At 39.2% G+C, this 18,610-nt stretch overlaps 1 protein-coding gene and 1 long non-coding RNA gene across 8 annotated transcripts in view; one reads left to right on the top strand and one right to left on the bottom strand.

Annotated features, from left to right (window-relative positions):
• The window catches only part of LOC129466132 (uncharacterized), a 64,413-nt gene extending 58,563 nt beyond the window's left edge, over positions 1-5,850 (top strand). The window contains exons 3-4 of the long non-coding RNA XR_008652080.2: positions 117-296; positions 5,817-5,850. This is a non-coding gene — a long non-coding RNA (uncharacterized lncRNA). The remainder of the gene's footprint in view (positions 1-116; positions 297-5,816) is intronic.
• Positions 1-18,610, bottom strand: part of LOC129466127 (cyclic AMP-dependent transcription factor ATF-7) — a 125,093-nt gene that overhangs the window by 84,440 nt on the left and 22,043 nt on the right. For all 7 annotated transcript variants that reach the window (XM_055249175.2, XM_063621483.1, XM_063621482.1 and 4 more), the window contains exon 2: positions 15,369-15,437. In XM_055249175.2, coding sequence (XP_055105150.1) covers positions 15,369-15,423 — 55 coding nt within the window. In that variant the 5' untranslated portion in view covers positions 15,424-15,437. The remainder of the gene's footprint in view (positions 1-15,368; positions 15,438-18,610) is intronic.

Raw genomic sequence — 18,610 nt, 5'->3', positions numbered from 1 at the left:
CAAAGCATAGCAGAAAGTCCAGCTTCCAAGCAGGAACTGGTGTCTCCTTGACAGAGCTTCAATCCAATTATGCCCTAGCCACTGATTTTTCTATCACTACCTCCCCTTTGTTTCAGAGACAGTATCCACAACCTTCTGTTCATGCGGTGGAGGAAGAAATTGCTTCCCAGAAAGGCTTAGCCCACTCCATTCTACTAGATAAAGGAAAAACAAAAAGCCACTCCACTCTGACAAGCTGATTACTGTCTATGGAGAAGCAAAATGCCTCCCTTAGGACTATGGGAACAGCCAACAAGGTACAGTATGTTTAAACCTTTAACCATGACTCTGCCAAGAGCAGCTATGTATGTATACAATCTCCTCATCTGGGCAGTCAAATATGCATAACTGAAAGTACAAGCCTCCATAAGGCCCTGTCTAGTTATAGTTTCAAATGCACAGAAAGTGAAAGAAGGCTGAAATAAAGTCTCCCCTTTCCACTACTGCAATTATCTAGGTAAAGCCTAGAAGGAAAGAACAGGAAAGACTGAAGAGGGAAAGCTAAAGTGTTGAATATAATATGATATTTTATAAAATATACACAGACATCTAGACCCCTGAAATTTTTAGAGTAACTACTTTTATTGTTCCCTCACAATACGTACAACCTAAGGAGACTACAGTCTCCCCGTTAGTCCTAAAAAATACCTGAAACTGAAGTAAAATGACAAATGTCTGAAGTTATGAACATAATATAATTTAAAAAATTAATGTGCATAGATTGCCACCATGTAAAAAAAAAAAAGATGTTCACTAAAGTGACAGATGTCTATAATACTATTTACCCATTCTAGTATTATACAAACTCCAGGTATATACTACAATTGAGATCTTTAAAATTATCTGAACACCTCTTTTCACTGGATTCAAATAACTATGCCAATGTAAGATTTGTTATTGTCAGTGAGCTTGAGAACAGAGACATAAAATGGAGGTAATCAAAGCTTAGCATTAAAATGTAGTCTTCATCCATCCTATTGAACTGTCACTGTCTCTCTGATAACTTCTCAGGAGCCAAGCTTTTAGCTCAGTTCTATAGGCTGCTGCCCTGAACCACTTTTTCTTTGCATTTACTTTTTTATAGGAACTCCTGTCATCACTCACACACACACACACACACACACAAATACACACACACACGCACACATGTGCACGCTCACACACAACTAACTGGTCTATCAGAGGCACCCAGCAAAATAAACAAATGAGATCTTTGGATACCTCGAGTGATCATTTTGGTCAGTTACTACCTTACCCAGTGAGGCAGTCTCAGTTCTGAAGCCAAGAACTTGACTTCATGGTAAGAGGTGGAGAAGACAAGACTCTAGTCAGGTATTTCCTACAGTTGAATGCACAGTTAATTTCACATGGTTCACAGATATACAATGAATCATCAGAATCAAGAAGGAAAATGTGCTGGGCGCGGTGGCTCACGCCTCTAATCCCAACACTTTGGGAGGCTGAGGAGGGCGGATCACTTGAGGTCAAGAGTTTGAGACCAGCCTGGTCAACATGGTGAAACCCTGTCTCTACTGAAAATACAAAAATTAGCTGGGCTTGGTGGTGCACATCTGTAGTCCCAGCTACTTGGGAGGCTGAGGCAGGAGAATCACTTGAACCTGGGAAGTGGAAGTTGCAGTTAGCCGAGTTTGCGCCACTACAGTCCAGCCTGGGCGACACAGCGAAACTCCACATCAAAAAAAAAAAAAAAAAAGAAGGAAAACGTGACACACACCTGTAATCCCAGCACTTTGAGAGGCTGAGGTGGGCAGATCACTTGGATCCCTTGAGGTCAGGTGTTCGAGACCAGCTTGGCCAATATGGTGAAACCCCATCTCTATCAAAAAAATACTAAAACTAGCTGGTTCACGTCTGTAGTCTCAGCTATTTGGGAGGCTGAGGCACGACAATCGCCTGAACGTGGGAGGCAGAGGTTGCAGTGAGTGAGCTGAGATCGCACCACTGCACTCCAGCCTGAGTGATAGAGCAATCAAAAAAAAAAAAAAAAAAGGAAAATGGGAAAATGTATGTTTTAAGCAACTTTCCAGTGAAAGATAAAGACATTCAGACAACATATACAAAGAATCCCTTTATTGTAAATATCAACTATTAGATTCTCTGGTCTCTTTTGATCCTCTATGTATACTTCTACATATATATATGTATTTTTTTTTCTTTTTGACACGAATTCTTACTCTGTCACCCAGGCTGGAGTGCAATGGCATGATCTAAGCTCACTGCAACCTTTGCCTCCCAGGTGCAAGCGATTCTCCTGCCTCAGCCTCCTCCTTAGTAGCTGGAATTATAGGCACCTGCCACCACCCCCAGCTAATTTTTGTAGTTTTAGTAGAGACAGGGTTTCACCATGTTGGCCAGGATGGTCTCGAACTCCTGACCTCAGGTGATCCGCCTGCCTTGGCCTCCCAAAGTGCTGGGATTTCAGGTGTGAGCCACTGCGCCCGGCCACTTCTACATATTTTTATCACTTAAATTATTTCATGTAAATATTTCCATGAATCTACATAGCCATATATTTTCACTTGCGATGATAAATGAAATCTCCATTGCATTAACACAACACAGTTTCTAAGAGAAAAGGAAAAAGCAGATGTGTAGAGGTGCTATGAAGTCAAAGAAAGACAGGATGTGAGACCTGAGTGGAGAACTGTATTATTCAACAGGCAAGATCCTCTATGTAGCCATATGCCAAAAATGTCAGAGAATAAGCAAGTTAGCAATCACTGAGCAGATTATACATCTCATTATAGTGTTGTTCTAATCATACCCTAATTCCACCTTAGTCATATTTCCTCTTACCAATAAGTATGGCAGCCACCAGAACAAAATCCCCAATTACCACATGGCACTAGAGTCAAAGCAAGATACCCATCCTTTGTATGTGGGAGCTTATGGGCATAAAACTTAGGCGAGAAAGAAGAACATATGGATCAGGAAGTAACCTAGCCTAGAATGCACAAAGATGACACTCACAATGCTTCTCTGGGCCTATTAGTAGAGGATGCTGAAGCTATGATTTTAGGTCCCAGTTTTCTAGTTCTGTCTACGTCTCTGGTTGGCCAAAAATTAATTTTCTTTCCTCTTTAGAATCATGTCCTTTCTGCAAAATGATGGTGGTTTACCTCAGAGAGTAGACACATTTCAGCATTATTACCAGGCAGATAAAAAACATTGTAGACTAAGGCTGAGGCAGTTGCAGAAAGATTTCTTCATTTTCATAAGAATTTACACCTTTTTTGTTTGTTTGTTTTGCTTTTTGCTCAGGCAGAGCTAAGCTACAGATTTAGCTCTCTCTGGTATGGCAGCTAGATATATAGATCGGTAATAAACTATACAAAAGACTTAGCTGACTGATTTGGACCATTTACCAAAAAAAACACTACTTACTCATTTTTTTCTAGGCTAGATGTGGATACTGATGTGCGTATGGAAAATAATAAGGAAGCAATTTAGCAGAGTGGTTAAGAGAGCTGGTATGGAGACTAACCATCTGGGTTTGTGTTACAACTCCATCACAAAATACTGAGTAACCCTATATAAGTTAGTTCTCTGAGCCTTAGTTTTCTCACTGGTAATTCTCCCTCAGAGGTTGCTAGGATTAAATAAAATATCCCTGTAAAGTACTTTGGCAGAGTACATGATAAAAGCTCAGTGAGCTATAATTATTGTTGCTGTTGCTGCTGTGTTATCAATAAAATCAAACAATTTTCATTGTATTTTATTCTCTCCCTTCCCTGTATGCTTTCTGGATGGAAAGCTCATTTTCCTGTACCCCATATAAACACATTTCCTCTAAATTGTATATGCATGTATGCATACATGACCTGTTAATATGCACTAATTGATGTGAACCCTGACCACCATGCTAAGAGCTTTCCCTAGGTTAGTGTTCACTTTACCACAGAGTCAGTTCAGTCTGACAAGTTAGGAAAGTAGTACTGAGCCAAGACTGGGAGATTCTCATATTTCGTCAAATCGAGAGGGTAAAGAGACAATATCTCTATGAAAAAAGATCCTACTCTGTACCAACGAGCTAGAATTCTAAGCAGACAGGAACCATGAGTCCTAGAACTACAGAAATCAGTATTTCTCCTTCCCCCATATTTTATCAATCTAAATTTTCCAGAGTAGGGAAAGAAAGAAATGGTTCTTTCTTTCTAAATTAAGTTGGTTCCAGTGTTCATTCGGGCTATTCTTAACATTTACGCTTCTCAAGTAGTTTCTTTTTTTATTTTTATTTTTATTTTTTGGTAGAGTCAGGGTCTCGCTTTGTTGCCCAGGCTGATCTCAAACCCCTGGCTTCAAGCAATCCTCCTGCCTTGGCCTCCCAAGGTGCTGGGATTATAGGCATGAGCTTCTAGTAAAAGAAGCTGAGATAGCCCAAAATAAAATGCAAAAGTAAATCTGCTTATCTTGCACATCCTCATAAACCTCAATATCTCCTTTGCTCAGGGACCATTCTACCTAAGCCAGGCCACATCTGTGATCCCCTAGCCCCAAATAAAAACGTCCATTTCTTTATGTAGCCAATATCACAGTCATTAAACCAATTCATACTAAAGTGTGAATGACAGCCCCCAAAGAGTTCTCCATAGTTTTCCAAGAACTTAGTAATTTACATGAATCTTTAATTAGTATAGAAGTACAAGAGTTTATTTCTGGATGAGGAATCTTTGCACTAATGTTCTTCAATCATATATAAGGCTGCCCATGGGAAGAAGGGAAAGAATGAGACTTTATTGTCCTCAACCTAATCAAAGGAAAAGAGATCAAATGCTCTACTTCCTCTTGCATTTGCTCAACCCTAATACCTTGATTCCCCAGATGCAGCCCATTCAGTGTTCATCTTGTCCTTGCTCCTAACACCTAGAACCAATAAAACTGTCACTAGGCAAGCTAATTCCTATAACATCAGAGAGACTCCCAGCAGAGAAGAAAGGCTGGGCCACCTAAATCTCCCTGGATAAATGCTTAGAGTTTTAGATAGAACTTGGAGCTGTGGAGCCTCCCACGTCTAATTTCCTCTCCCCGTTTTTTCCAACAATTTCCAATCACATGCTTATCTACTCACAACTTTAAAAAATTAGAGGGCTATATGATTCCTACTACATGACATTCTAGAAAAAGTGAAACTACAGACACAGTACAAAGATCAGTGGTTACCAGGGGTTCAGGAGGGTGGGAAGAATAGGTGGAGATTTTTATGGCAGTGAGACTATTCCATATGGTATTGTTACAGTAGATACATATTATTATACATTTGTGAAACCCCACAGAATGTATAGGCAGTGAACACTAATGAAAATTATGGCCTTTAGTTAATAATAATATATTAATGTTTGGTTCAACAATTGTAACGAATATAGCACACTGATGCAAGTGTTGACAATAAAGGAAACTGTGAGTAGGGGTGGAGTGAGGAGGTGTATGGGAACTCTCTGTACTCTGCACTCAATTTTTCTATACGCTTACCACTGCTCTAAAAAGTAAAGTCTATTATAATTTTTTTAAATAGAGGAAACACCGGTGAATAATCCCCACCAGGTACCACGGCTAATAAGAGCCAAGATAAGCTGTATAAAAAGGACATAAAAATGTAAAAAATTAGGCTGTAGGGCTTGATCTCAAATGTAACTAAAGGACAATAACTAAAGACAGGAAAGAAGCTTGAGGAAGTGAAGGAAGGAAAGACAACCTCATAGTGGCATTTTACAGTGACTACTGTGCAAACAACTAAAACACATTTATTTCCCTCACAGAAAGAGAACAGAAGCCAAGATACTTATAAGGGACACTGAGTTTCTCAGCAGAAACATCACCACCATTAAGCCTCTGGCATACTTAGGAGTATCACCCTGATGCCTCTCCCTGTGGCTAAGGAATCAGAGCTTGTCATTGTAACCAAATCAGCAACCTGTGCTGGTGCCAATCTTTATAGTGGATTGAGCTACTTTTCAGGAAAAGCAAGGGATAATTGCCCAGTATCAAAAGAAGATCTGACCCTTGGGAGGAGAAAGGAGGTGTTCCTTTTGCCACAGGATGATTCTCTCTGGAATAACATAAATGGCTCTTTGAGAGACCATGTCTTTGATAAGCAGCAGTGCAACTCTGACAGCCAATCTGCTGAATGTCGAACAGAGCACTCAGCTTTCTACAATGACTCAAAGGACACGACAAGGCTGCAGATTTATTCTGCTGACTTTCCCCACACAGCCACTCAAGTTTTTCAGAGGCAAAAAGGAAGAACTCTTTCAATTCAGGGAATTGCAAATTCCACTGGGATTTAAAGACAGAGCTATGTTTGCTCAAAATCTGACATCACTGATGTGAACAACAAGATTTAAAAGCTTGGAATGATGGCTGGCAATTTTAGCAGTTAGAGAAGTTGGTTTGGCACTTCAATCTGCCAGCAGAATCAGCAGTCACACAGGGCACATGGTGTGCCAGACTGGGAATGAGCTAATTTCACAAAATTCATTCTCATTCTCTTTGTACTTTCACATGACAATTGCAAACAGTCCACATTCTTACCAAAGCACAAATACAAAGGTAGCGTATTTCACTGCACAAAGAAATTTTGAAGTAAAAACACAAAGGCACTGTTACAAAGAGATAAACCTCAAAGCTTCTATCTTTTCTCCATGATGCTTTCCTTCTTGAAATCCTATCCTTAACATGATAATTTTGTGAGATAAAACTTAAAAAGCAACATCTCCCTACAATAAACTATTAAAACTATTTCTTCTTCACAATTTGTATGTCAATTCTTCGAGATGAGATTTTGAAACAGAAAACCATTCTACACATTCTACCTCAAAAGTAACATCCACCTGCTATGATTTAAAGGACAAGCTCTCTGTGGTTAAATAGATTCAACCCCCAACAGACAAAAGAAAACTAGGCTTGACAGTTAAGATACCCAATTTCTGTTTAAAACATGTGTTGTTATCTTATGATTAGCAAACAAAGAAAAAAACCCTCAAATTTAGGGATGATGAGTTCTATTGTGATTTTAAAAAACATGTATTATTGTACTAAGTACACTAGTACAATAGGTACTGAAGCAAAGTGATTAGTAATAGCAAAACAGCACAGAAAATTATAAGCAGAAAATCAGAATAACATTTTTCCCCAAACTAAATACATAACCTTTTCACAAAAATTAATGGAAAGAGGACAAAAATAAAGATATTTTGCTGTATAAATAATATTGGCAAACACTATACTTTATGTGTTAAGTTTTTAGACATAACCAAAGGCCTGACATTTAACCAAATGTCGACTAGCACTGTAACTCTTTCAGAAAGGTTTATCACTTGGTTATAAAGACTCTATTAGGATCAAAATCTCAGTATGACTGAACTCTAGAGCATGGGGCTTTTCTTAAAATATTACAAAGTCCACTTTAAAAGAGACTTTGTGCCAGGTGCAGTTGCTAATGACTGTAATCCCAAGTACTTGGGAGCCTCGGGTGAGAGGACTGCTTTAGGCTAGGAGTTCGAGACTAGCCTGGACAGCACAGCAAGACCCTGTCTCTAAAAATAAAAACATAAAATTAGCCAAGCATGGTGGTGTGCACCTGTAGTCCCAGCTACTCAGGAGGCTGAAGCGGGAGGACTGCCTGAGCCCAGGAGTTGCAGGCTTCAGTGAGCTATGATTGCACCACTGTACTCCAGCCTGGGTGACAGAACAAGACCCTATCTCTAAAAAAAAAATAAAAGTGGCATTGTGTTTAAGTCACTGGCATATAGTTAAAAAGCTTAAGTTTGCCCAGTCACAACTCTTTGAACAGAATGTTGAAATTCTTTTTCTCTTCAGAAAAATCTTCCAGAGAGCATCTCTTGTACCTTATTTATAATGTACAATTTATTGGCATTTCTTTTCCTTTCTAAATGGCCAGGAGGGAAGAAGAGCTCCACAGCCACTGTATGTGGTTAGTAATGGTGCTTTTACTTGTCATTGTACAAAGCCTGTTAAATATTTACAACACAGACAGCAATAACTAGTCCTAAACACCCAGTTGTGAGTTTGAATTTTTTTAGAAATAAATCTATGACAAGTTTTCCCCAGCAAAACGCCAGATGACTTTACTAACAGCTTCAAGAGACCCAGCGGGTCCAGAGGAGCAGTTATAGGCCATCTGGTGATTACTTATTATTATTTATACAGCACTGTAGATGTACACACAGATGTGTTATGAATCCACATACAGAGAGGCCCTAACAAAGGCTTCAGACAGAATGCGACTGCTGAGCAAGTCAATCTGCATTAAAGAAATACGCTAACCAGAGAGAGGGAGCACACCGGCTGCTTTTTAATCTGCTGCACTCGCTGGAAGACTATTTGATAAAAGAATGAAGAATTCTATATAATGACAATATCTTGTAAGTCAACAACCTAGCTATATGCTGTATGTAGTTTTGCCAGAGTGGCAAAGGTAGGATAAATGAAAGACAGGCTCTAACATTCAGAAGGCACTTTGTAAACTCAGCAGTTTGCAAAAGAAGGGAGTAGGAAAGAGGCCTTTTAACTTAGGAAGAGCTGAGATGCAAAGACAGGATTTTATTTTTTTTCTAACAGGAATGCTCTGAGAACAGTTTCTGGGCTCCCGTTTCAAATATTAAGTTATATCTAAGGAAAACAAGAGGGAATAACTGAAAAATGTCACCTTAATTTCCTGGGTATGGTACCAATTAGATTCATACAGCCTTTTTTGGGAGGGGCAGACCAGAGCAAGGATGCTTTTAATCTACTGTGCTCTAGTAACATACATATATTTGTTTAAATATAACATGAAAAACAAAAATAACCAACTACATGTTTCTAAGGGCAAGTGTCAAGAGTATCAGATCTGACATTAAGAAACTTGAGTTTAATTCCTGCTCTTAGCTGTCTACATTTAAAAAATTCCAGCCCCAGGCCAAGTGCAGCGGCTCACGCCTATAATCTCAGCACTTTGGGAGGCTGAGGCAGGCGGATCACTTGAGGTCAGGAGTTCGAGACCAGCCTGGCCAACATGGCGACACCCCATTTCTACTAAAATATACAAAAATTAGCCAGTTACGGTGGTGGGCGCTTATAGTCCCAGCTACTGGGGAGACTGAGGCAGGAGAATCGCTTGAACCCGGGAGGCGGAGGTTGCAGTGAGCCGAGATCGCAACACGGCACTCCAGCTTGGGTGACAGAGCGAGACTCCATCTCAAAAAAAAAAAAAAAGAAAAAAAAATCCCAGTCCCAATTTTGTCTATATGATGCGTAAGAGTGGTCTACTTCCACCACAGGTTACTGCAGCATCCAGAGAGTGAACTGAAAGTTATTGCAAAGTTAACATAATACAAAAAATAAGGTTAGCATTTGACCTAATTTGTGTATAATGCCGTGTATTTTCAGCTGTCTGACAGCATGCAGGCACTCTTACCAGATGGGAACTAGATGAATTATTGAATGAAATATGAATTATTAAATAAAAATTAGAATTTTAAAAAACTCTTGGCAGAGGGTAGGGAAAAAAGGCTTATTTGTTTGCCTGAAATTGCCTTCACCTGTCGAAACATGTAAACATAGCATAAACTACCACAAATGGCATTTACCTACCAGAGCCATTGCTTCCCGTTGTAATTCTCCAATTCAAGATGCTTCCCTAACATAAAGAATTAGTAATCACCACCAACTCATTCTTTCCTGCTTTTCTTTTGTGCTTATGCCAGATAATAGGGCAACTTGCCAAAGGGACAGAATTAAAGATCCAGAGTCCCACAGTACCAGTATGGCCCATTTAATGGGAGGGCTGGGATAACAGGAATAATCTCTATAGATTTGTGTTATATAGGCAATAAAACATATACCTTTACAGCATGCCAGCATTTAACCAATCATAGGAGCTATTTGTTGCCTCATATATTACAGAGCAATAGAGATTTAAGGGATAATGTTCATGGAGGCAGAGGATACGAAGCAATAAACAGCTTTGGAGGTTGGTTAAATGCCAAGTGAAGCCAGGACTACAACACCATAAACATTATTCCTATTATATGACAAGATAAGGAGGTACAAGAAGCTGCCCTCAATCCCATCACAACTAGGACTCCATCACTATTCTTGGCCTTAGAAAGGAAAAGCAGGCCCCAGAGGTCTATGAGTTAGTTATATGTTTCGTATCTCACTTAGAAAGATATGAAGAGAATTTCAACCTGTACCTAAATGTCCTCTGGGAGAAGAGAAGAAGATCTGACAGTAGATCTCTTCAGGCAAAAAAAGAGTAATAGCCGCTCAGGGTCACACTGGACAGAGAAATAATCAAAGGATTTTTTCCTTAAAAGGACGGAGGTGGGCTGGGTGTGGTGGCTCACGCCTGAAATCCCAGCACTTTGGGAGACCAAGAGGGGCAGATCACCTCCAGTCAGGAGTTCGAGACCAGCCTGATCAACATGGCGAAACCCTGTCTCTACTAAAAATACAAAAAAATTAGCCGGGAGTGGCAGTGGGCACCTGTAATCCCAGCTACTTGGGAGGCTGAGGCAGGAGAATCACTTGAACCCAGGAGGTGGAGGTTGCAGTGAGCCGAGATTGTGCCACTGCACTCCAGCCTGGGCGATAAGAACGAAACTCCATCTCAGAAAAACAAAACAAAACAAAACAAAAAAAGGACAGAGGTGAAACAAAATAGTTATGACAGAAACCTTTCTCACTGGCTAAGAACAAGATGATACTAACTCTCCATGAGTAGTATCTCCTCAGAGGAAATGTGTTCCTGTTTTTAAGGAAATTGACATTCTAATAAGCTGATATGACCAGCTTCTGCTCAAACACTTGATTGTGGTAACCAGAAAGACTACTTAAATCTGCATAATTTATACTGCAAACCTGTGTCATGTGCCTGAGAGGGAGGCATAGGAATATGGAATTTGTTGATCCCAGTAATAAAAAACTGGGCAAAAAGCATCCAAAAGGTAAGTTATCTAACTGCGTATATATGAAATAACATCTAAAATCAAGATTACTGACAGAGACATAGTATTTATTCCTGCTTCCACATACAATGGAACAACTTTATAATCCATACTCAAGTAAAAGTGTCCTCCAAAAGTATTAAAAACTTATAAGACTTCCTATTAATAGATTCAGTACCAAGCTATATTTCTATTATTTTAACAACACGAAGCTGTTTTATAGTCACAATGTCTTTAAATAGATGCTATCTTATAAACATTTCAAAAACCCATACAACTCAAATTCAACCAGTCCTCTGCCAAGAGGGTATCTGGGGCACTGTTGCCTTAACAACACTAACCCCATTCTCAGGAGGCAGCTCTATTAACTACTCCTGCTACCACATTCCACAGAGAGGTATTAGCAGGGATATTGCTTTCCCTGAGTTCCTCTTCATGAGATTGATGAGGCCTCAAGAGAAACAAAAAAATCTCAACAGGAGAATAGGAATAACACGGCTAAAAAACCCTATCACCTGTCTTTTCCGATAAGAATGCAGAGAGCACAACCTTCAGCAGCATTTTTTTTTTTAAGTACATGCAGCATATTTAGAACTCAGCTGTGTCACATCAGACTTACTGTTGGGAAGTGGATCATGAACAGAATCCAAAAATAACAGCCATTAAAGACCTAGCAACCAAAACATGTTTACGTATCCATTGAAAGCCTAGTGGTTTTGATTATATAGTGGAGAGCGTAATCCACTAGTCTATTTTAGGTGAATTTTCCTTTCACCTTCCCTTAATATTAAGGCACAGGACAATTTCTGAGTTTAGGAATGCATAGGGTAAAGTCTGGGCAAGGAGCAGATATTGACATAATGCAAGGTTCCTATAGTTTTGTTTGTTTTTTAAGAAATAGTGGCCAGGCGCGGTGGCTCACGCCTGTAATCCTAGCACTTTGGGAGGCTCAGGTGGGCGGATCACGAGGTCAGGAGACCGAGACCATCCTGGCTAACACGGTGAAACCCTGTCTCTACTAAAAATACAAAAAATTAGCCGGGCGTGGTGGTGGGCGCCTGTAGTCCCAGCTACTTGGGAGGCTGAGACAGGAGAATGGCGTGAACCCGGGAGGTGGAGCTTGCAGTGGCTGATATAGCGCCACTGCACTCCAGCCTGGGCGACAGAGCGAAACTCTGTCTCAAAAAAAAAAAAAAAAAGTATCCTGAGTTATAATTGTTTTCATTCCTACTTCCTCTACCCAGTGGAAGCCACTGCTTTTTGAGACTTCTATGGTAGCAGGTCCCAAACCACGTCTTGCAAAAATTATCATGGTCCTTATTACCCATCCTGGGATTTACATAGCCTTTTTATTATTCTACCATTTCTGGAAGAAAGAACTTGAATCAATGACAAATGGATTATAAATAGTTTGAAAGGCTCAAGGTGGCTCCAGAATGAAACCATTCTCAAGGGATATTAAGGAAGTTGGATGACAGGCCAAGGGTAGTTCACTTTACCAAATTTATCTTATCTGCCAGATTTTCACTATTTTATACAACACAAAGCAATCACAGTAAATCTTGTAGAGATCCCAATCTAGAGTTATTTGTTACCAGATAGTGGCAGAAACTTGGAAGAGACTAAATATAACTAAAGAACTATAATCTCACCTGACCATAAAGTTTTGACATGCAAAGGGGGTAAAGGGATGAATCATGCTACCTTCAAAACCTTAAGTTGTACCTCTATATCCTTTTTCTATGAAATAAGTATCTTGAATCCAAAAGAAAAAGGTAGCAATGTTCCACACTCACCTCCTACTGAGGGGAAAAAGGCTTTTAGAACCTAAGCCGGAGGTTATAATGAATCCTAATAACCAAAATACCAACAAATAATTCAGAAACAGGAGAGAGAAGTAGGGGAAGGAAATGGCTTACGGTAAGTGGAACACAACCTTACGAGAAGGAACCAAAGTCAAAAGTCCCTACTATTTTCCTACCTCCAGTCCAAAACACAGCAAAACAAAAACAAATTTCACAAATCTGTGATATTTCACAAATTTCAGTGGATACTACTCTTTTCTGATGAGACAGCCTGAAAAGGTGTTATTTATATCTTTCTTCCTCAGAGAGCTTAAGAGATGCTTTTCTCATATATTCCTTATTTTTATCATCTATTTTTACTTCTTTGCAAAGTCCTTGTCTGGGTGGTTTTAAGCATATAACATATAAGAGAAGTTCAGGAGTAGCTTAAACAATAAGTGAAGGAAAATAATGGTAAGTATTAGAAAAATAAATCTTTTCACCAAAAATGCCTATTTTTCAACTAAAAGCAAGAAGTGAAAAAGGTACAAGGTATCGGTTGTAAGCATCATAGTAAATAGTATTATCTAATTCCATGTAAAAATTTGGAGAGATCATTTTTAAATTTATTTTGAGACAGTGTCTCACTCTGTTGCCCAGGCTGGAGTGCAGTGGCATGATCATGGCCCACTGTAGCCTCGAACTCCTGGACTCTCAAGTGATTCTCCTGCCTCACCCTCCCAAGTAGCTGGGACTACAGGCGTGTGCCACCATGCTTGGCTAATTTTTAAATTTTTTTTTTTTGTAAAGACAGGGTCTCGCTATATTGTCCAGGCTGGTCTCAAACTCCTGAGCTCAAGTGATCACCCTGCCTTGGACTCTGAAAGTGCTGGGATTACAGGCATGTGCCATACCAGGCTAGGAGAGATCATTTTTAGAAATGTATTTCAATAAAGCTGTCTGAAAAGTGAAACAAATGTATTCTATTTTCCCAACTGGCTTTTACTGCAAATATTTATATACATCCATATATAACTAGAGATACATGCATATATATATATATATATATATATATATGTATATATATATATATATGTATATATATATATATATATATGAAATCACATGGGGAAACGTAGTAAGTAATAAAGTTGAAAACTTTGACATGAAAGGAAATACACTCTAGGATGGCAAATACTGCAGAATATGATGCCTTTGTTGGTCTTTTGTCAAAATTTTAGCATTTACTGGAATTTGGAATCTTCCTTCTGTTCATTCCTTGCCACCACCCCCATTTTATCTACCTCTCAAATTCATAAGACTCTCTGAAATTTAACTCTTCTTTTTGTCCAGATATTTACAATGTTTAATATAGCTAGTGTGTAATCTCACACACCACCAGTAAGTGTCAGTGGACAGTCACATGACATATTCCTAAGTGAACAGAAACTCAACCCTTTGAGTTCTATAAAACAAATTAATGAAGGCAAATAAAACTTCCTTTGTATTCCTTTTTTCATCCTTTGTGGAACATGGCAATAGAGGAAGGTCTAGGAAGAAGAGTTAAGAAGATGCAAAATGAAAAAAAAAAAGGCAATTTCAACAAAATTACTTTATTAAAAAAGCATATGATGAAAAATGACATACAATATACACATATGAATATAATTACGTGACAGCTGACATATAGAACAATGCATTTATGGCATTAGACAGAGAAAATGTTTATATAATGCTGTGAGATCTCAAGTTCTCTATTAGATTTGTCTTTCCTAGATAGATACCTGCTGCAGCTGCTAACAATGATTTTCTGGATCAACAGTCAAAAGAAATGTGTTTTTTTTCCCTTATTTAAAAAATCCAAATAGATTCTGGCAAATTGAGGTTCACGATGAGTGGGCACATTATCAGCTGCCTCTCCAAATATGTTAGGCAGACTTTTATATCCACGCAGGTTGAAGAGAAAACATTTCTTTTTTTTTTGAAATGCAGTTTCACTCTTGTCACCTAGGCTGGAGTACAGTGGCACAATTTTGGCTCACTGGAACCTCCACCTCTCGGGCTCAAGCCACTCTCCTGCCTCAGCCTCCTGAATAGCTGGGATTACAGGCATGTGCCACCACACCCAGCTAATTCTGTATTTTTAGCAGCGACGGGGTTTTGGCCAGGCTAGTCTCGAACTCCTGACCTCAGGTGATCTGCCCATCTCGGCCTCCCAAAGTGCTGGGATCACAGGCGTGAGCCACCGCGCCCAGCATGAAGAGAAAACATTTCTAAACTTGCTTTGTATTTAGATGGACAGCTTTAGAAAGGAGGAGAGAGCAACATGTATTTTTCCACACTGTGTGGTGGGAAACAAACAGCAGTAGAATAACAATACGGAAGAGAGCAAGGCAGATTTCATTACGGTAGAGTGCCTACACTTCCTCATAACTTGGATTTATACACTGCAAATCCTCTGATCTGATTACCTCCAGTGATCACGTAAAATACCGGCTTTAAACTCTTTGCCTTAGTGATAAAACAGCCACTTTGATTCACAACGAGACATTCACAATAAAGTATATTGTAAACGTACCTGTCCACAGCCCGGGGCATTGCACACAAACGGTCTGTCGTCTCCCATATTTCATATAGCAGAGCGGAGCTGAGGAGGGGGAGGTGAGGGAAAAAGTTATGTTAAATATGCTGGAGCAAAAAAAAAAAAAGTGCTTCAAAAATATCAACCCTAGAAACAGGTGTTCCACGAATGCCATCTATCAAAGTTGTAAACAAAGGCTACTTTGGGGAGACCCATTAGACAGGTGGCATATGATCTACTGTGTCTCAATGGAAACTTTTAATTAGAAAGACTGAGATCTAAATAGTCAAGGAATTTCAAACCTTTGCTAGATTTTCCCTCTTTCTACTACAGTATATAACACACTTCTCCAATGTGTTGAATCACAACTAGTGCAGTTCCTTATGTCAATAAATTCACTGAACGCTCGATGCGGAAGCCATACTTCTGAACTAGAGAAGACCAAAATTTGTCATTTAATTAATTAAGGGATTACAGGAGGGGTGCTCCATTTTACAGGGCCATAATCTGGCTCCCTGGTGTATAAACTACGAGACTGTTGGCAAGGGCTGTTTATCCCATATTATTGCCAAAGAAAACAAAGCACCCATCCTATTGGGCTATATGGGAAATGGTTTTCATTAATAAAAAAATAAAAATGAAAACCGGGAGCCTCCTCCTCCCCCGACCAATCATCTGTGGCAAATGGAGAAGTATCGATGCCCTTCCCCTCCCTGATTCTATTTACGGCTAGGTTTTTAAAAGCAGCAATAAGACAAATGTCGACTCTTTGGGGGTTTACTGGGGGAATATGTTCCGGCTGTTTGTGCTGCTTTCGGCCAGTGTTCTTGGGCTGCTCTGTTGCAGCCAACAGATGTGTGCTGCTGCAGGGGATGAAAGAAATGGCACTAAAAGGCATCACCATCTATCCCTTCTATTTCTCTGAAGACTTTAACAGGGTTTATACTGTTTTTTAAATTATTGAAGCTAAACTCTCAAAGTGTTTATTGAAATTCTTTGTTGAAGAACAATAATTCCAATCTGAATGTGTGGGAGAAATTTCTCATATTCCAACTAGGAATAAAAATAGAAGTGGAGATGGATAAAGATTAGAAATGCAAATCATAGTAAAACACAATTCCTAAAAGATAAACCGTATTTTGGAAGATGGAAGAGAAAAATGGAGTGGGGGGTAAAAATAGTCTTATAAACTCCTAAAGGATATTTTCAAACATCCTTCCATGAAAGAGAAAGGTATACAAAAGAATATGAACGTGGGAAGATGAGAGAGGAACTACAGTTTGAATATGCCTGCAAATGACTTCAGAACTGTAACCAAATTTCAAATTTTTATCTTGGAAATAAACTGAAATGTCAGGACAATCTGTCAGGCTCGCATTGAAATAAAATGTTAACGTGCTAGACTGAATCTGGTAATCGGAAAGCCATGCTTAAAACTCAGAGGGTAGCTAGGTAACATCTCTCCTTCTCTCTTAGGACTCACTCTGGGGTTAGAAACCAGTATTTCTGGTTGTCTAATCAGTAATTCCACAACTAATCGGTGTTTAAAATTGTGGGGTGCCCCATAAAATAGAAGGGGTTTCTTGGTCATCTTTCAGTGTGATAGAAACATGGTCTAACTAGGAAGGAAAATGATGCTACAGCACTGCTGTAATGGAACAGAGCCTATACGTACATACATGTACACAGATTTATATCACATTTAGCCAGGATAAATTGCTTCAATAAATTCTGTTCCTAGGAGAGGCCAGCTCAAGCTGATGATTGGGTACTGGGAAATGAGAGCTTCATTCTTCTTCACACAGCCCCAGGATGAGGGGGGTTTTCTGGTTGGTTTGTTTGTTTTAAATACATGATTTTTTTTAGCACTTTCGGGAACTACAACATGGTACAAAAAATAAATACAAGTAAACAAAAGTAAATAAATGCAATGACCAGGGCCATTATGGCTGAAAACTTAGAGCACGTCTGGAAAGCAATTCATCTCTGGAAAAATTCCTAACTCCTGTGCTAGAGATAATTTCACTACATGTCCCAGAATCTGCTTTCCTAATATAATCACAAAATGAGAATTTTATTTCAACAAGGTCCTCTAATATATTTTCAACCAGGAAGTAAACTACAAGGGCTAGAGTAGACATAACATAAGGATCAGGCAGGATTCCTTACTTTTATCTTGGTTCTGTTATTTGATGCTAAATTTTCTCATTTTTCTACCTATTTAGAGGAGGGAAAGAGTTCTGGCTGAGAAGTGGGACAGTATTGGCACAGAAAGTGGAGAAATAAATTCTGGAATGGCTTCCCTCAAACCACAAAATTCAAAATGTAACTTGGCTTTGCACAATCACATCACACTACATGGCTTCCAAATTTTATTTAGCGGCACACTTACTAGAAAATAGAGATTAAAAATCATGACTTTCTGAAAGAAAAAAGCAAAAACAAAAAAATTTTGGGGGAAAAAGCATTAAAATCTAACAGAAGTAAGTATTTTCATTGCTCTTAAATATTCAACTGACAGCCACTAACTAGGATTTCCTGCTTCCTTCTAAATTTGCTGGCCTTTGTTTTACCATTTTCACCAAAGGGAGATCACAATGAGAGGAAGAAGCCTCTCTTCTTAAATACCCACAATTATTCTTAAATCTTTCCCTCAATCTCTTGCCTCTTGTCATTTCCATTATTCTTGTTTAAAAATTTTTTCACTCTAGGGTAATTTTTGAAATTTAAGTATTTAACAAAAATAAAAATGATCTGTCTGCCCATTAAAAAAAAAACCCAGCTAACATCTTTTTTTTTTTTTTTTTGAGACAGAGTCTTGCTCTGTCACCCAGGCTGGAGTGCAGTGGCACAATCTCGGCTCACTGCAAACTCCGCCTCCCGGGTTCATGCCATTCTCCTGCCTCAGCCTCTCCGAGTAGCTGGGACTACAGGCGCCCGCCACCACGCCCGGCTAATTTTTTGTATTTTTAGTAGAGACGGGGTTTCACCGTGGTCTCGATCTCCTGACCTCATGATCCGCCCGCCTCGGCCTCCCAAAGTGCTGGGATTACAAGCGTGAGCCACCGCGCCCGGCCGTCTAACATCTTTTTAAAAAAAATTTCTCCTTCACTCCTAGTCTGCTGCATCAATTGCTACATATAAAGAATGTCATTTTGCTGATTTCTATCTAACACTTAAACAAATCTTTAATTATCACTGAGGTCTCACTGATGCCATCTCAAAATCAAAAAGCAACA

This window comes from Symphalangus syndactylus, chromosome 17, assembly GCF_028878055.3.
Source record: "Symphalangus syndactylus isolate Jambi chromosome 17, NHGRI_mSymSyn1-v2.1_pri, whole genome shotgun sequence".
NCBI lineage: Eukaryota > Metazoa > Chordata > Mammalia > Primates > Hylobatidae > Symphalangus > Symphalangus syndactylus.
The sequence above is the reverse complement of the archived record's forward strand: the minus strand, read 5'-3'. Positions and strand labels throughout refer to the sequence as shown.